The following is an 18,394-nucleotide window of genomic DNA, read 5'->3' as shown; positions in this document are numbered from 1 at the left end:
TAGACAGTTAGAAGTCTATAGGAAAGCAAAGCTCTAACCAGAAATAAAGCTTTATAATGTTTCTACCAATAGAATGTAAAGGTGAATATATACAGCGTCCTGATTGGAGGAACTGTGTGCATGCCCATTAGACAATTTAGTCTGAAGCCCAGATATTCTTGTACAACTAATAGTTCCCATACACTAGCCAATACCTGCTGCCCATACACTAGCCAATACCTGCTGCCCATACACTAGCCAATACCTGCTGCCCATACACTAGCCAATACCTGCTGTCCATACACTAGCCAATACCTGCTGCCCATACACTAGCCAATACCTGCTGCCCATACACTAGCCAATACCTGCTGCCCATACACTAGCCAAAACCTGCTGCCCATACACTAGCCAATACCTGCTGCTCATACACTAGCCAATACCTGCTGCCCATACACTAGCCAATACCTGCTGTCCATACACTAGCCAATACCTGCTGCCCATACACTAGCCAAAACCTGCTGCCCATACACTAGCCAATACCTGCTGCCCATACACTAGCCAATACCTGCTGTCCATACACTAGCCAATACCTGCTGCTCATACACTAGCCAATACCTGCTGCCCATACACTAGCCAATACCTGCTGCCCATAGACTAGCCAATACCTGCTGCCCATAGACTAGCCAATACCTGCTGCTCATACACTAGCCAATACCTGCTGCCCATACACTAGCCAATACCTGCTGCCCATACACTAGCCAATACCTGCTGCCCATAGACTAGCCAATACCTGCTGCTCATACACTAGCCAATACCTGCTGCCCATACACTAGCCAATACCTGCTGCCCACTCCCCCTCTAGAGAATTACAGCCGACAGCTTATTGGCCGGGACTGGGTCCCACCAATTGGCCGACATTTTCATCAGCCTGACTTGACCCATTACGTAGGTGATCAAATTGGGCAGAGATCTGCTTGTTTGGCAGCCTCATTAGACGAGCGGATCTCTGTAATGTACTTTATAGAATATAATGTTTATGAATTAGAGTCACGTGAATGATAATGACACTTGTGTCTCTGTTGACAGTTTGCACGTGTGTTGTTCACAAGAGGTGCCACGAGCTCATAATAACCAAATGCGCCGGCCTAAAGAAACAGGAGACCCCCGACGAGGTAAATATCCAGCTTGGAAAACATCCTTCTCTTCTGTATTTTCCCACTCACTTTGAGTCTCACTTACATACCTTCCAACTGTCCAGTTTTCTGCGGGACAGTCCCGTTTTTGACAGCTCAACCCGCAGTCCCGTGTTAGTTACTGAAATGCCCTGACTTTCTCTTTGATCTCCTGCACTGAAAAGCCAGAAAAAAGATACAAAGTTCCTGGAACTGAATTAAAATAAGAGGCTTTTTGGCAGAGAGCCCAGAACACTCAGCAGCTGCACTTAGATACATTTGTAACAATTTCAGCTAAGCAATTGTAACAATTTAAGTTAAGCGAAGACACAATTGTAACTATTTAAGATAAGCAGGTCTCTTGGGACAAGTGCGACTCGCAGTTTAAAGGGAAAGTCACCTTCATTAGCAAAACTGTAATAAACACATGAAACATCGCACTCAAACTCCCAGAAATGTGTTTATATGTTCAGAACCCGCCAAATGTTGTAAAATGGGCGTGGTAATTAGGGGGTGTGGCCATAAAACAGGTGTGGCCAAACTTTTTGTTCTCTTTCCATTTCTGAATGTTGGGAGGAATGCACTGATGCAATACTGAATGCAGCTGTTAATACACAGGTATTGGGGTTTTTACAAAGGATTTTGAGGGCCCTAATAAATTAGTGAATCATTAGAAACCTGTCAAATTGTTGAAAAGGTAGTAGAATGCCTGAGTTTATATAGTGAATTATAAGGATATTATAAGTTACCGAGGAATTTTCCGAAGGCTGAGTGTTTTTGTACAAGTAATGGAACTCCGAGGTAAATGTCTAATATCCTCATATTTTTCAACAAGGGCAACTTTATTTATTATAATACACGGGTTTCAGTGAGTCATGTGACAGAAATGACATCAGAACTCACCGATTATAACTGATGACATCAGAACTCACCGTTTATAAGGACATAATTTACAAGCTATTCATGGCTTTTGTGTATTGTATATATATATATATATTCAATGAATATTTTCTAATCTTGCAGGTGGGTTCTCAGCGTTTTAGTGTAAATATGCCCCACAAGTTTGGCAACCATAACTATAAAGTACCCACCTTCTGTGACCACTGTGGTTCATTACTCTGGGGACTGATGAGACAAGGTTTGCAGTGTAAAGGTAAGTACCTAAGCCATATGCTTCTGACTTATATAAAATACTCTGTGTATCCCCTTTACTCTAAAGTGCTGAGTGTTGGCTAGTAGCAGAATTATGCCCATATTAATTGCCACTTAATTACGACCCCTGCCCATATTTTACAATGATGTTTCTTCAGTCTGTACTGGCAAACTTGGCTTAAAGGAGAACTAAAGCCTAACTAAAGAAGTAGGTAGAAATGTTGTACATGATGTTTTGTGCTTCTGTACCAGCCCAAGGCAACCACAGCCCTTTAGCAGTAAAGATCTGTGTCTCCAAAGATGCCCCAGTAGCTCCCCATCTTCTTTTCTGCTGATTCACTGCACATGCTCTGTGCTGCTGTCACTTACTGAGCTTAGGGGCCCACTCACAATATACAGTACACATAGAATAGAAATGTCTCAATATAAGGCTGATTAGTAATTAATACACATAATTACTACATGGCAGCACAGAAACCAGTGCAATTAGCATCAGAATTGAATAATCAGCAAACCTGTAGCATCAGCTTATATTACAGCCAGGGAAGCTCATTTTCTGCTGGATAATTAGTGACGAGCCCTAAGCTTAGCTTCTCAACAGCCAATCAGAGCCCACTGAGCATGTGAGTGTCACAGACACTTTCCAAGATGGTGACCCCCTGTGACAAGTTTGAAGTCCTGGATCATTGCTGCTATTGACAAGCTCAAACTTTAGCCTCACTATATAGAATACATATATAAAAGAGTAGTAGTTATATATATAAAATGTCATTTTTAGCCACATTAATTTTTAGGGTTTAGTTCTCCTTTAAAACTAAAGGGTAACCAGACTTAAAATTAAAGGGTAACTTAGCATAAGGCTAAAGATGAACTTGGCATAAATCAGGGGAGATGAATTGCTTATTAACATCAGAATCTGTACATCTCAAGTCAGATAGCCAACCTCTGTATTGTGAAGCCAGTTGCCAATGTGGCCCTGTGCAAGTGACAGTCAAGACTTGATTAGCCCCATCAGGGTTGTGTTACTGATCCTGGGTAGATGTTTTAATTGGCAATAGAATTTTGTCCAATTTATTATTTCTAGGACTGGTATTTGGCATCGGCGTGAGTGATTGGTGCAGGGCATAGAGGCATTGTTTGGAAATGAGGGATCACTGGGGGAGGGGAGCCCTGTACTTACCTACTGACTGTGGCAGACATTAAATCCCAGGGGTCCCTTGTGTCCTCCAGTAGTGGTGCCTCAGTGCAAATGTTGTGTGTTTGAGCTCTGAGAGCAATGCCTCTTACTGCCACCAGAGGGCACCAAAGTACTAGTCTAGAATAAGAAAGGGCAGTTGCAAGCGGAACAAAACTGCAAAAAGGGAAAGCGTAGCAAGAATGTTATTAGCAGTAGTTAGTTGGCCTTGAATCATCACTGCAGAACCAAAGAGAATTGGGTTCTGTGTTGCTGATCATGTCTAATTCCTGTTCTTCCCCGTGTTCTGTTCCAGTCTGTAAAATGAACGTTCACCGGCGCTGTGAGTCAAATGTAGCACCCAACTGCGGCGTGGACTCTCGGGGCATTGCAAAAGTATTGGCGGATCTTGGGGTCACACCGGATAAAATCACAGCGGCCGGGCAGAGAAGGAAAAAGGTACAGTCCTATACCTGCCCCCTGCGGGTACTGTTCGCATTTGCTCATTATCAGGGGCCCCTGTCAAGGGGGGCACTAGGAGTACAAATCAAACTGTGCCAATGTTAATTCCCTCCCCGCTTCTAGTTAATTGCAATGAAAACAGATCCTCTTTGCCCAGAATATTGACCCAAAATAAACACAATTGGAAGAAAGTTTTGCACTAGTAATACCAACTTTGCAACTGCCACTTTATTGTCTTTTTGTCATGAACCTCCCCTTTACCCAATGTATAAAAGGCCAGTCATTAAGGCAAGTTCGTTTATAAACTCGTACCTGATGACCTGTTTTTCGTCCTATAACAGAAAAGAAACGCCCTTATATTTTCGCCAATGCAGGTATGCTATGAAACTGCCGGCAGCGCTCTAATCGCCTCTCTCTCCTGCTTTACTCACACTCACTCTCGCAGACCATCCTGTCTCTTATATAAGGGCTGAGCTACGAGGGTCTCTACATTATCCCCATATGTAATAAAGGGCACAGCATCTGCCCAGGGGCAGCAATGCATAACAACCAATCAGATGTTTGCTTTTTTAAATAGTGAAGAATAAATGCAGCCTGCTGATTGGTTGCTTCCTGGCATTCTGTCCTATGGAGTGATAATATTCCGTGCTGCATTCCCTCCTGCCCATCATATTGCATTGGAGCTGAACCCATGGGGTAATACAAAATGCAGTGAAACGCATTGAGTTATAAAAATGACTTGCACCTCATTGGGTCACTCCAATTAGTCACCCTTGTAACTTAACCCTTATTGGTTCTGGTCCTTAAACCTTTCGGCACATGACTGCACTAATCCCGTAATTCCTGTATGGCAGCACCAAGCTCCCATGTGAAGGTGGGAAGGCTCATTTTATAACTGCAGGCTCCACTCTTAAAAGGGGTTGTTGACCTTTAAATAAACTTTTAGTATGGTGTGAAGTGTGATATTCTGAGACAATTTGCAATTGGTTTGCATTTTTTTATTATTTGTGGTTATTTAACTTTTTATTCAGCAGCTCTCCAGTTTGCAATTCCAGCAATCTAGTTGCTAGGGTACAAATTCCCCTAGCAACCATGCATTGATATGCATAGGATACTGGAATATGAATAGGAGAGGCCTGAATAGAAAGACGAGTAATAAAAAGTAACAATAACAATACATTTGTAGCCTTACAGAGCATTTGTTTTTTAGATGGGGTCAGTGACCCCCATTTGAAAGCTGGAAAGACTCAAGAGAAGAAGGCAAATAATTAAAAAACTATAAAAAAAAGAAAAAATGAAGACCAATTGAAAAGTTGCTTAGAATTAGCCATTGTATAACATACTAAAAGTGAACTTAAAGGTGAACGACCCCTTTAAAGCTACAGACATAATTCACTTTACTATCTCAGTGTTCTTTGTTTTGTTTTTACGGACCTCACTCTTCCTCTTTGACTAATAAATAATTAATTTAGGGGCGCAACTAATCGTTTACTGCTAAACAAAACTCTTTCTCTGCATTTGTTCCTGTACACTAGTGGGTACAGCAATCAGAATTAGCTGCACAATTAGCTCAGAATACAGAGCAAGTTGTGGGCAAACTGCACCTCGGCTGGTGTTGCTGAACTACAACAACCATAATCACAGCCGCCGTCGGCCAGGGGTACTGGGAGTTTTAGCCAACAACGGCTGAAGGAACTGCAGGTTTCCGATCACTGAGCATTGCTTTGTATCTTGTCTCAGCTTTTTCACTCAAGCTCTTGTTCCATTAGTTGATTGCAGGAGCGGAGACACAGCAGCCAGTCCCTGGGGGTCCGGTGGTTGAAGACGATAGGTCAAAATCTGCACCAACTTCTCCATGTGATCAGGGTGAGTTATTTCCTCTCCTTTTTGGTTACATCGGAGTGGGATGAGCTGTTCAATTTTCCATTGTATCAATTGTTCTTTAATTTCTCCCTCTGCCTTTATTGGTCTGACCCAATCCACAAGCTGCATAATAAAGTGACCCCTGCAGCCTTAGTTCTTGCCTTTTTTTCTGTTCTGTCAGTGTTACGCGTGTTTTCTATATAACTCGAAAGCCCTCAGGCACAGGTTACCCAGAAACCCATTCAGTTATGAAGTCAGAGATACAGTTATGAGGTCAGAGATACAGCTATGAGGCCAGAAATACAGTTATGAGGTCAGAGATACAGCTATGAGGCCAGAAATACAGTTATGAGGCCAGAGATACAGCTATGAGGCCAGAGATACAGTTATGAGGTCAGAGATACAGTTATGATGTCAGAGATACAGTTGAGGTCAGAGATACAGTTATGAGGTCAGAGATACAGCTATGAGGCCAGAGATACAGTTATGAGGCCAGAGATACAGTTATGAGGTTGCAGACACAGTTATGAGGTCCAAGAAACAGTTATGAGGTCCGAGATAAAGTTATGAGGTCGGGGACACAGTTATGAGGTCAGAGATACAGTTGAGGTCAGAGATATAGTTATGAGGCTAGAGACACAGTTATGAGGTCAGAGATACAGTTATGAGGTCTGAGATACAGTTGAGGTCAGAGATACAGTTATGAGGTCAGAGATACAGTTGAGGTCAAAGATACAGTTATGAGGTCAGAGATATAGTAATGAGGTCAGAGATACAGGTATGAGGTCAGAGATACAGTTATGAGGTCAGAGACAGTTGAGGTCAGAGATACAGTCTGAACCCGAGTCTTGTGCACTAAAGACAAATCAAGAATCATTTTGCTGTTTTCTCTGCATCATTTACCCTTACAGTTGAGGTCAGAGATACAGTTATGAGGTCAGAGATACAGTTATGAGGTCAGAGATACACTTGAGGTGAGAGATACAGTTATGAGGTCAAAGATACAGTTGAGGTCAGAGATTCAGTTATGAGGTCATAGATACAGTTATGAGGTCAGAGATACAGTTATGAGGTCAGAGATACACTCTGAACCCGAGTCTTGTGCACTAAAGACAAATCAAGAATCATTTGGCTGTTTTCTCTGCATCATTTACCCTTTAGAAATTAAAGACCTGGAAAACAACATCCGGAAAGCTCTGTCGTTTGATAACCGGGGGGAAGAACACAAGTCGACAGCTACGGCCGCCACAGAGAACCAGCTGAGCAGCACCGGGGAAAATGGAGAGAACGGCGATGTAAAACTGCATGAGAACAAGAGAACAGGACTGGAAGAGTTCAACTTCATCAAAGTATTAGGAAAAGGCAGTTTTGGAAAGGTGAGCTGAATGGGAATATTACTTAGTCATGCTCTGGTCTATCCTTGATCCTTAATTGACTCGAAACTTATTGCAGGCACGTGCTGGGCTTTACTTCCCCTTTAATCAGTAATGACATATGAGTATAGGGATATTCTGCAGGTGTAAATCCCTGGAATAACTGAGCGAATCCTGTGCTTTGCAGGTGATGTTGGCCGAACTGAAGGGCCGGGATGAGGTTTACGCTGTAAAAGTCCTAAAGAAAGATGTCATTCTGCAAGATGATGATGTCGACTGTACGATGACAGAGAAAAGGATTCTAGCGTTGGCCCGGAGACATCCCTACCTGACCCAGCTCTACTGCTGCTTCCAGACAAAGGTAACCCAAAGGCATTTCTATATAACATGCCTCCGAGCCGTCTCTACTTGGCCTCAACATTACTGGAATTTCAGCTGGATTGGAGTCGGGGGTTGCTGGGAGTTACAGTTCAACAACAACAGAGGGAAAATTTAATTTAATTTTTAGCTGCAGATTATAAATTATATAAAGAGATGCCTGTGCTGTGTGTGTTAGACTGAGGGTTTCAGTAATCGTTTGTCACATCGGCTGTTTCGAGGCATTAAAGGGGTTTTTCACCTTTAAATTAACTGTTAGTATGATGTAGAGAGGGATATTCTGAGACAAGGTTTTCATTTTTTATTATTTCTGGTTTTTAGCTTTTTTATTCAGCAGCTCAGTTTGCAGGTTCAGCAGTCCAGTTGCTAGGGTCCGAATTCCCCTAGCAACCATGCATTAATTTGAATAAGAGACTGGAATATAAATAGGAGAGGCCTGAATAGAAAGATGAGTAATAAAAAGTAACAATAACAATATATTTGTAGCCTTACAGAACATTTGATTTCAGATAGGGTCAATGACCCTCATTTGAAAACTGGAAAGAGTCAGAAGAAGAAGGCAAATAATTAAAAAAAAACTATAAATAATGAACAACAATTGAAAAGTTTCTTAGAACTGACCAATCTAAACATACTAAAAGTTAACTTAAAAGTGAACCACCCCTTTAAGTTAGCATTTAGTATATTATATTCTAAGCAACTTTTCAATTGGTCTTCATTATTTATTTTTTATACTTTTTTCATTATTTGTCGCCTTCTTCTGACTCTACATTGTTTCTGGAGTCGGAACGTAATGCTTAAAGGAGTGGTTGACTGTTTCCGGTAACTTTTAGTATGTTATAAAATGGCTAATTCTGAGCAAGTTTTCATTTGGACTTCATGTATTCTTTTTGATTGTTTTTAATTATTTGCCTTATTTGCCAAATTCTCTGTAAGGCTACAAATGTATTGTTATTGCTACTTTTTATTCCTCATCTTTCTATTCAGGTTTCTCCTATTCATATTCCAGTCTCTTATTCAAATCAGTGTATGGTTGCTAGGGGAATTTGGACCCTAGCAACCAGATGGCTGAAATTACAAACTGGAGAGCTGCTGAATAAAAAGCTAAATAAGTCAAAAACCACAAATAATAAAAAATTAAAACCAATTGCAAATTGTCTCAGAATATCCCTCTCTACATCATACTAACAGTTAATTTAAAGGGGAACAGCACCTTTAAAATGTTGTACAGGTTTCTTTCTGCATTTTTACAACTATCCCACTGGAGAAGCAGGACATTGTAATGCAGACCCCTCATTCGTCATGGACCTGCCCAGTTACAGTCAGTCACGCCCTCAACCACTCAAATCCCACCCATTTCCACACACCAGTCTATGCCTTATCTGTTTTGTTAGTTATGACTTTATAATGTGTTATGCCTAAGCTCCTCCCCTTCCCATTTCAATAAACCAGGAAGTTCCTGACACAACCAGGACATTTATAGCTGCCCGACATTGTAGTGTAGAGGAAACCTTCTGCTCTGGATCTTTGGGCAATAAAAGCAGCCCCATATGAATAGCTGGGTTTGCTTCATATGAAATTATTTAACTCTCATCATTGCAGGTTGCTACATCACAGCGTTAGTCATTTCCTGTAGAATAATGAACAATAAATATTGGCACAGAATTTCTAACAAGCCACTAGTTTCCGAGTGTTTATATACGAAGTGTAACGGCCCAAGTGCAGAGTTGCCTCTGTGACCTCCAACGGGGGAAATGCCTTTTGGGCTTTCGATAAACAGACGAATCTGTTTGGGACCTTTTTATTTCTGTAGTTCCATGTTCTTCTGTATCGAATGTAACAGCTCTGAGATACAGGAAATCATGTTATATAGTGAATAAAGAACCCCCTACTGTAAAATATAAGGATATTATAAGTCACCAAGGAGTTTCATGACCATATAAAAGGCCAAATATACAAGGCCGAAGGCCGAGTGTTTTTTTTATACAGGTCATGGAACTCCGAGGTAACTTCTAATATCCTCAGATTTTAGAACTGGGGGTACTTTATTTATTATAATACACAAGTTTCAGTGAGTCATGTGACAGAAATGACATCAGAACTCACCGTTTATAACTGATGACGTCACTAGTCACCGTTTATAAGGATATAATTTACAAGATATTCATGGCTCGTGTGTATTATATAATAATAATGTACAATGATAAGATCGTAGTGCAGAGGGATAAACAGACTCCTGGGGATGAATTTGGAGAAATCTAGTCGTTACAAACCCACCTGTGCAGTAAAAGTGGTAATTACACAATATTATTAACTGTAAGGACTGAAGAGAAATGAGAGGCTTCTGGTCGATATTATTGTTGTGGATTCAGCAGAGGGTGGCAGCAAAGAGCTTCCTAAAGTGAGTACAAAGTATCACATGGGTAACAGACAGTGCAGAAGTTTGTATGTTACTATACAACGTGTATATACAAGTGCTATAACTGTAGCCGGGTGGCTACTCTGTTGGGTTGGCCACTGGGGATGCCAGTCTGAAGGTCTCGCTGATTTAGGGGTGAAGGTATAATTTAGTTTTTTTGGAAACTGCCGCATCAATAATGCAGGGTTGAAGGAAGTGGGGATGCACCGAATCAGGATTCGGTTCGGGATTCGGCTTTTTTCAGCAGGATTCAGCCGAATCCTTCTGCCAGGCCAAACCAAATCTGAGTCCTAATTTGCATATGCAAATTAGAGGAGGGGAGGGAAATCGTGTGTCTTTTTGTCACAAAACAAGGTAGTAATTGGTTCAGTATTCAGCCGAATCTTTCGCGAAGGATTCGGGGGTTCACCCGAATCCAAAATAGTGGCTTTGGTGCATCCCTAGAAGGAAGTGTCCAGATAAAAAGCGCCAGGTGTAGCGGTTGCAGGTGTAGCGGTTGCAGGTGTAGCGGTTGCAGGTGTAGCGGTTGCAGGTGTAGCGGTTGCAAGTGACGCGGTTGCAGGTGTAGCAGTTGCAGGTGTAACGGTTGCAGGTGCAGCAGTTGCCGGTGTAGCAGTTGCAGGTGAAGCATTTGCAGGTGCAGCAGTTGCAGGTGTAGCAGTTGCAGGTGAAGCATTTGCAGGTGTAGCGGTTGCAGGTGCAGCGGTTGCAGGTGAAGCGGTTACAGGTGTAGCGATTGCAGGTGTAGTGGTTGCAGGTGAAGCGGTTGCAGATATACATACATAAGGTTGCACAGAGTCTGTAAGAAAGGGATATAAGGATTCATATCAATGGTTTAACTAGAGCGCCGGTCCCCCCCTCCCAGTCACTCTATTCCCTGCGCAGGTAAGAGAGTGACTGGGAGAGAGGTGTTTGCTTTTCAGTCCTTGTTCCCCCAGCCCCCCCAGACTGCAGCGTCTGCTTCCCCTATAGTTACCCCACTGATTAATGTCATATTTATATTTCTGTAGCATCAGTTACTTCTCCCCCAGTCCAGTTAATTAGTTGGCTTCTGCTACATTGTTTCTGGAGTCGGAACTGCTGCAGAGAATGGAAACAATTTTATTTACACCCACTGCAAATGCTTAAAGGGGCGCTTCACCTTTTCAGGTAACTTTTAGTATTTTATAAAAATGGCTAATCCTGAGCAACTTTTCAGTTGGACTTTTTCTTTTTGATAGTTTTTGAATTATTTGCCTTTTTCTTCTGACTCTTTCCAGTCTCTTATTCAGTTCAGTGCACGGTTGCTAGATTAATGTGTACCCTAGCAACCAGATGGCTGAAATTACAAACGGGAAAGCTGCTGAAACTCAAAAACCACAAATAATAAAAAATGAAAACCAATTGCAAATTGTCTCAGAATATCCCTCTCTACATCCTACTAACAGGTTGTTCCCCTTTAAATTAACATGCTTCTCCCTTATTTTCCTTTCTCCCCGTTTCATTTTCAGCTCATTTCCCAGCGAGTCTATCAGCTCAGTGATGAGAGATCAGTAGGGAATGGAAAGCTTGTGGTTTCAGCAGGCCCAGTTAATAGTGTTTATACTGGCACAACTGGTTTGGATCTGACGCTTATTCATTAAAATTCTTCATTAACAAATAAAAAAGCTACAGTGGTTAAATCTGTAGCAAAGGGAATGAGCTTGTGTCCTGCTGCTGTGAGTGGCCTCTGATATAACCCCATTAATATAGTCCTGACGGCTTGTGCTATAACTGCAATGGCTTTATCTTATCTCTCTGTGCAGATTCATGAAGATGCTGTTCTTTCTGAATATAGGAGAATACTAATGTGTACATAGAGACTCTCCATAGAATTATGCAGATTAAAGAATAAATCAAGGTTGGCTGTTACTTCAGCAGCTTTGCCTCTATTATATGTTGTCTCCACTTGGGACTAGAGGGGGGAGGCCTTAGTAGGGTCCTCAGGCGGGAGAGTTCACAAAGTGCATAACCCAATAGTCCAAATTTAAACACAAACTTAAACCAACAAGACCACAGTTCCACAACGAGGCAAATTCAAATGCAGTACTGCCCTCCAGGGGCCTATATAATGTCTGGCCACCTTGTGGAACTGACAGTCTTGTTGGTTTAAGTTTGTGTTTAAATTTGGACTATTGGGTTATGCACTTTGTGAACACTGGCCCCTGAGGATGGATCAGTTAGATCTGAAACATGTAGTGCAACTTAATAAATAATCACTTGTTTGATGGCATTGGTTCTCCAGAGTGATTGATTTTGATTTGTGAAGACAAGGAAGTGTTGGCGGCTCCTAAACTCTGTTTGATGAACCTGACACAGTGAGAACACAAAGAAAGCCTTTTACCTACACCCTACAGATCCTCAGGCGTGAGGCCTTAGTAGGGACCTGAGGAAGGAGACTTTAGTAGGGTCCTGAGGAGGGAAGCCTTCGTAGGGTCCTGAGGAGGGAGGCCTTAGTAGGGTCCTGAGGAAGGAGACTTTAGTAGGGTCCTGAGGAGGGAAGCCTTCGTAGGGTCCTGAGGAGGGAGGCCTTAGTAGGGTCCTGAGGAAGGAGGCCTTAGTAGGGTCCTGAGGAAGGAGGTCTTAGTAGAGTCCTGAGGAAGGAGGCCTTAGTAGGGACCTGAGGAGGGAGGCCTTAGTAGAGTCCTGAGGAAGCAGACCTGAGGAGGGAAGCCTTAGTAGGGTCCTGAGGAGCGAGGCCTTAGTAGGCACCTGAGGAAGGAGGCCTTAGTAGGGTCCTGAGGAGGTAGGCCTTAGTAGGGTCCTTAGGAGGGAGGCCTTAGTAGGGTCCTGAGGAATGAGGCTTTAGTAGGGTCCTGAGGAGGGAGGCCTTAGTAGGGTCCTGAGGAGGGAGGTCTTAGTAGGGTCCTGAGGATGGAGGCCTTAGTAGAGTCCTGAGTAAGGAGGCCTTAGTAGGGTCCTGAGGAAGGAGGCCTTAGTAGGGTCCTGAGGAAGGAGGCCTTAGTAGAGTCCTGAGGAAGGAGGCCTTAGTAGAGTCCTGAGGAAGGAGACCTTAGTAGGGACCTGAGGAAGGAGACCTTAGTAGGGTCCTGAGGAGGGAGGCCTTAGTAGGGGCTTGAGGCAGGAGGCCTCGGTGAAGGAAAGACCCAGGACCCTTATGAACACATTAGTAAAATCTGTGCAAAGGAAAGCTATGAACAAGACCTTCTAGTTAGTGAAAGGAAAGCACAATCTAAGAAACACTGGTGAGAGACAACGTGGTATTAGTTCCCAAGGAGACACACTCCAGAGTACGGACTTCAGTGTGTTAGGGCTCCGGATAGAGGACTTACACTTATGAGAAATCCACAGAATATCCAATATGCTGGGGCTAAGACCTTGGGGGGTAAAAGGAACCTATAGAAGTCACAAAACTATCCCATATTTCCATTATGTATGAGATAAAAAAGAGAAGAAGCTACACAGGGAATATGTTGTGGGAGAAACTGAAATCATGTGAATTGCCTTGTTTCTCTTGTACGTCCCTCAGTAGAATCCTGATCTAGAACTATTCTATTAACCATTCCTCCAATACTTCAGCCAAGGGGTAAGAGGGGCTCATGTAACACACGTTCTATGGGTAAAGCAACTTTGGATTTCAATTAACCCCTTCCTTAAAGTTTCAGTGTTTCCGGATTAGCTCCATTCTGTTACCCCCAGAACACCGGAACCCTATTTTGGGCCAAGCTATACTGCACCGGCACCAAATCAGGAACTGAAACTATTTCTGATATTTTTATTATGAATAGATTTTCCTGGATGAGCAGCACATCCCCAACTCACCGGCGAGATTCTCAATGTTATTATTCTATTCCAGTTTTAATCCTTCTCCCAAAGGGAACCGGACCCAGATCAGGATCCCATTTCTACCCGTAGTCATTATAAAATAAACCAACGGCCTCTGCTGAATGCGATGGTCGTATTTGTAGTTTGACGTGCGGAAATGAAGAAACCAAACAAAACGCCTGTTATGTAAAACAATAGATAAGGGCCTTGGGAAGAGTCAGTTCCACGGATAATTCCCACAATGCACATTCTTTCCTTCTGTTTATTCCAGCGCGGCATTTATTTTATATCCTTTAAAAAGATTTACTCCGTTTACATGTGGGAACAATCAAATAAATATAACCTAATAAAGTTTGAAGCCTCTTTACTGAAATATCCTGAGGGGGTGGATATGAAACAAATTTAGCCTAGAAAGACATTTTAATTCTCAATATATGGTTTTTACTGCAGAGCCATAAAGCAAAATATACCCTATTCCCACTTGATCCACATGTGCTCTAGTAGCTTGCACTTTAAGGCCCAGAAGCAATAAGATGATAAGCACATGGCAGTTGCCTGATTTTGGTTTTATACAGACACTTATTTGCAGCATTCGGATTCCTCCATTCCATGCAGAGGGGGGTTTTCTGCTGTCAAGATTATCAGGGTGCTGGGACTTGCTGGGATGCGCATGCCAATCGCAATCCCCAAATAACACTAAAGAGCAGAAAGCAAATCTTGCATGCTGTGCAACCTAGGAGCAGACTGGGGGTCTGCATCCCCCTGGTGCTACCACCTCAGGGGGCTCTCCACACACCCCTAGGCCCCCCCACCACAGTCATGAGGTCCACAACATGGCAATGCCGTAACCTCCCTTCCCCCGTGTATCTTGTACTTTTTTCTTTGCGGGGAGCAGGGGTCCCCAACCCTTTTCACCTGTGAGCAACAATGAGTTGGGGAGCAACACAAGCATATTGCTAGGTGGGTGGTGCCTAATATGGGTTGTGATTGGCTATTTGGTAGCCCCTATGTGGACTGGCAGCCTACAGGAGACTCTGTTTGGCAGTACATCTGGTTTCTGTGCAACCAAAATATGCCTCCAAGCCTGGAATTCAAAAATAAGCACCTGCTCTGAGGCCACTGAAAGCAACATCCAAAGGTTTAAGGAGCAACATGTTACTTATGAGCCACTGGTTGGGGATCACTGCCCTAGAGTGTTGGGTCTGGGTCGGTGGCCCCACCATTTTTTTCTTGGTGTCCCAATGGCCAGTGAGACCCTAACTTGGAGTATTTTTATGTTCATCAGAGTTAAAAGTGTCCGTGTTACCATAAATACTTCATACGGTCAGTGTTGTGTCCTTTGTTCCCCTTGGTTTTGTCTATTCCTTGTCTCCATGACTTGCTTAGGAGCAGGGCAACCTTTACAGCTTTGAGTTTCTGTTTGCACCTACGCTTAGGACCACATGGCCCTGAGGTTGGATGGGCTTTTTGAAGCTCCAGCTCTACTTTAGCTGGGTAGACTAGAAGGCCCTCTGATGCCTGGTCCCACTGAGGTATTCCTCCTACTCTGGTGGTCCTGTCTGACCCTGTTTTTTCATGAATAAGGCAACTTGGGATGCACCATGGTACTAGCTTTATGTTCATGTTTGGAGACTTCCTCTACAGTAAATATTCAGGGACTACATGTCAATATCAGTTCTAGTATTATCCATAGAATTGTCTTTTGTATCCTTTGATAGATATACCCCTTTATGTGTAGAAGGTATTGAAGAGAATGTTACAGCTTCCCATTGACGCATAACAAATATGTGCATAAAACATGAAAAAATCTCTACATTTGTGCTGCGATAATTCCCTGTATTCCTTTAGTCATAATATTTCACCTCCTACGCGATAAATTATCCCATAAATTGGTTCTTGGGCCTAAATATTTACTGCTGTTCCCTAATCCGTCAGATCCATCAGAATTTAGCCGTATGTTCTTGTCATTCAGCAGAAATTGTTGATCTGAATGGCAGGGGGGATGTTTATTTCCATCTTTACTTATGTAAACTCTATGTGCTCGGCTTTGTGTAAACAGCGATTAGGTCGAATTATTTTAATAGCCTCGTTGCACAGGAAAAAACGATTTAACTTCCATGGGAACCTCATTTCTTGAAGTCGTTTTGTTATCACCCACACATTGATTTGTCATTGTTAAACTGGCGTGTCTTAACTCTTTAAAGGGAAACTGTAGTGGGTGGTTTTAAAAATGAAGCAAATTATATGGTGATTAGATGCCTTCAAAATAAATAGTTATGGCAGTGCCAAATAGTTTTGGGTGTTAGAAGAAGACATGGACAAACTTCAGTAGTGACCAAGGCCAATTTGTGCAATTTAAGACATTCACTTTCTGGCATTAATTCAAAAAATCTGGCACTGGCGTCCCTGGTGGGCTTGGGCAATGGCAGAATTTGGTAGAATGGACATTTGTTCTCCTAGATCCCCCTGAAAGACCAGCTTGAAGGTCAGTAAGGGGGAGATTTGGGGTGAACATACATTTGCTATCTCAGATATTCTTGAAATATGATTGCATGACTGTTGCGCCAATATTCCTGGTGCCCTGACCAATGGTTTGACCTGCAGGGGTCTGGCCAAAGGTTAGATGTTCAAAAACTGAAAAAGTTTGAGAAGCGTTACATTAAGGACCTTGACATGTTTATTAACATTTGAGGTTCTCAAGGGATTCCAAGTATCTTTAATCCTATCCAATTTATTAACTTTTTAAAATGATAATGAGTTGCCAGAGGCTAGCATTTGGATTATAATAGGGCCTCTGTAAACCCACCAGTAGATTTCCTCATGGATTGTGGTCCTCAACCAACCACATGTTATAACCTGCACAATAGATCTGACTGATCCCTGGTTAGATATCAGTAGGACAGGCTTTCACCCCATACATTTTCTTTGCTAAAGAACCTGTTCTGTCTGACTTCTCATCTCCACTTATTTCAAGGCGAAATTAGAGCAATGATCCCAAACCAGTGGCTCGTGCCAATTTATCGCTCACCAACCCCTTGGTTGTTGCTTTGGTGAGGTGCTTATGGCTCCATAAAAACCAGGTGTACTGCCAAACAGAACCTCCGATAGGCTGCCAGTCCACATAGGAACTACCACATGGCCAATCACAGCCCTTAATTGGCACCCCAGGGGACTTTTCATGCTTGTTTTGCTCCCCAACCCTTAAATTTGAATGTGGCTCATGGGTTAAAATGTCTGGGAACCCCTGCTGTAAGGTAATCCATGTACAACTATGGTGCCTGCTCTCCAACAACAGAGATGAACCTGAATCTGCCATTATTGTGGCAGAATATGTGGCTGCGGCAGGAACTGGCACTTTGCAACTTTACATTTTGGGCTGAAAAGCCCCAGTTCATGGCACTGCTAAGAATACCTATTTCATGTTCATGTTTTCTTTACTCCGATCTGAGCCGTTATATGGCAGTACTTTGCTAAACATGACAATACTGCCTGTGCAACCACTTTATTTTTGGATAATCTCCTGCCTCTTAACTGGCCGCGATCCAACTCAATCCCTATTTGCTTTCAGTCTGTGAATGTACAGTTCTATGCGTGCTGCTGACTTGGCTCGGACACTCGCGCTCGCAGGATTGCCGAAATTATTTATAATTTATAGCTTGGATAATGATTTTCTCTAGGAACTCATTCCCACTTTGTGCAGACTTTTATAGCCCAGCAGATGTTTGAGTAAAGAACACGCTGGAATGGGTCAATAAAGGATTAACTGTATAGTTGTTAGTGGTTATTATGGGAGCCCCCAAGACACAGTAATAAATAAATAAATCTACATTGGGAAACCAGTCTATGTGGTCTGTTCCCTTTCCATTATAAAACCATGTTCTGTGTTATCGCCACCAAGTGAAATCTCTCTAAAACTAACCCAGAACATTACTGAAAAATGTCAAACACATGAAGGTTCATCGATCAGTTACTGAAGGATTCTGGAAGATTTAGTTACCGTATACCACCGGTATAGAAAGTGTTTTTAACAAGCTGCATTTCACCAGGGAATACTGGGAATGTATTTGTTCAGGATGCAAATTTGTTCTCTTTCTGCTTTTTCCTTGTACACTTTAGGGGCAGATTTATTAAGGTTCGATTTGTGTTTTCCGCGAAAATTTGAGTTTTCAAGTTTTTGGTTAAAACTCAAATTTTTGAATTTAAATTTTTTTGAAAAGGATTCACATTTTTGAGATTTATTATACCCCAACCTGGAAATATCTCGAATTCGAAAATACACCATCTAAAACCTGTCAAGGTCATGTAGGAGTCAATGACAGAGGTCCCTTGATCCACTTGAAGATGTTAATAGTCTTCATGATGTTCAAGGTTTTTTCAGAGGGTTTTGCCCAAAAACCCGTTCAATTCGAGCAATTCAATAAGTTCGAGTTTTTGGATTTAGAGACTCGAACTCGGTCAGTTTTTTACATCAGAGTATTTTCTTAAATAAGATACTATTCGAGAGGTATAAAAAAAACTCTAACATTCAACCTTTGATAAATAACCCCCCTTAGTGTTACATTATTTTATTAATATTTGAATAATAGATTTTGCATTCTGCCACTAGGTGGAGCATGTA

General features: G+C 42.3%; 1 protein-coding gene across 7 annotated transcripts in view; it reads left to right on the top strand.

Moving 5' to 3' along the window:
• Nucleotides 1-18,394, top strand: part of LOC108716426 (protein kinase C epsilon type) — a 224,538-nt gene that overhangs the window by 140,526 nt on the left and 65,618 nt on the right. For 5 of the 7 annotated variants that reach the window (XM_041562500.1, XM_041562499.1, XM_041562501.1 and 2 more), the window contains exons 5-11: nt 1,066-1,151; nt 2,175-2,304; nt 3,794-3,936; nt 4,281-4,313; nt 5,709-5,805; nt 6,964-7,178; nt 7,363-7,536. In XM_041562500.1, coding sequence (XP_041418434.1) covers nt 1,066-1,151; nt 2,175-2,304; nt 3,794-3,936; nt 4,281-4,313; nt 5,709-5,805; nt 6,964-7,178; nt 7,363-7,536 — 878 coding nt within the window. The remainder of the gene's footprint in view (nt 1-1,065; nt 1,152-2,174; nt 2,305-3,793; nt 3,937-4,280; nt 4,314-5,708; nt 5,806-6,963; nt 7,179-7,362; nt 7,537-18,394) is intronic. The other 2 variants (XM_041562498.1, XM_041562497.1) reach the window with 1 other exon arrangement.

This window comes from Xenopus laevis, chromosome 5L, assembly GCF_017654675.1.
Source record: "Xenopus laevis strain J_2021 chromosome 5L, Xenopus_laevis_v10.1, whole genome shotgun sequence".
Taxonomy (NCBI): Eukaryota; Metazoa; Chordata; class Amphibia; order Anura; family Pipidae; genus Xenopus; species Xenopus laevis.
This window is presented reverse-complemented; position numbering and strand designations above follow the sequence as displayed.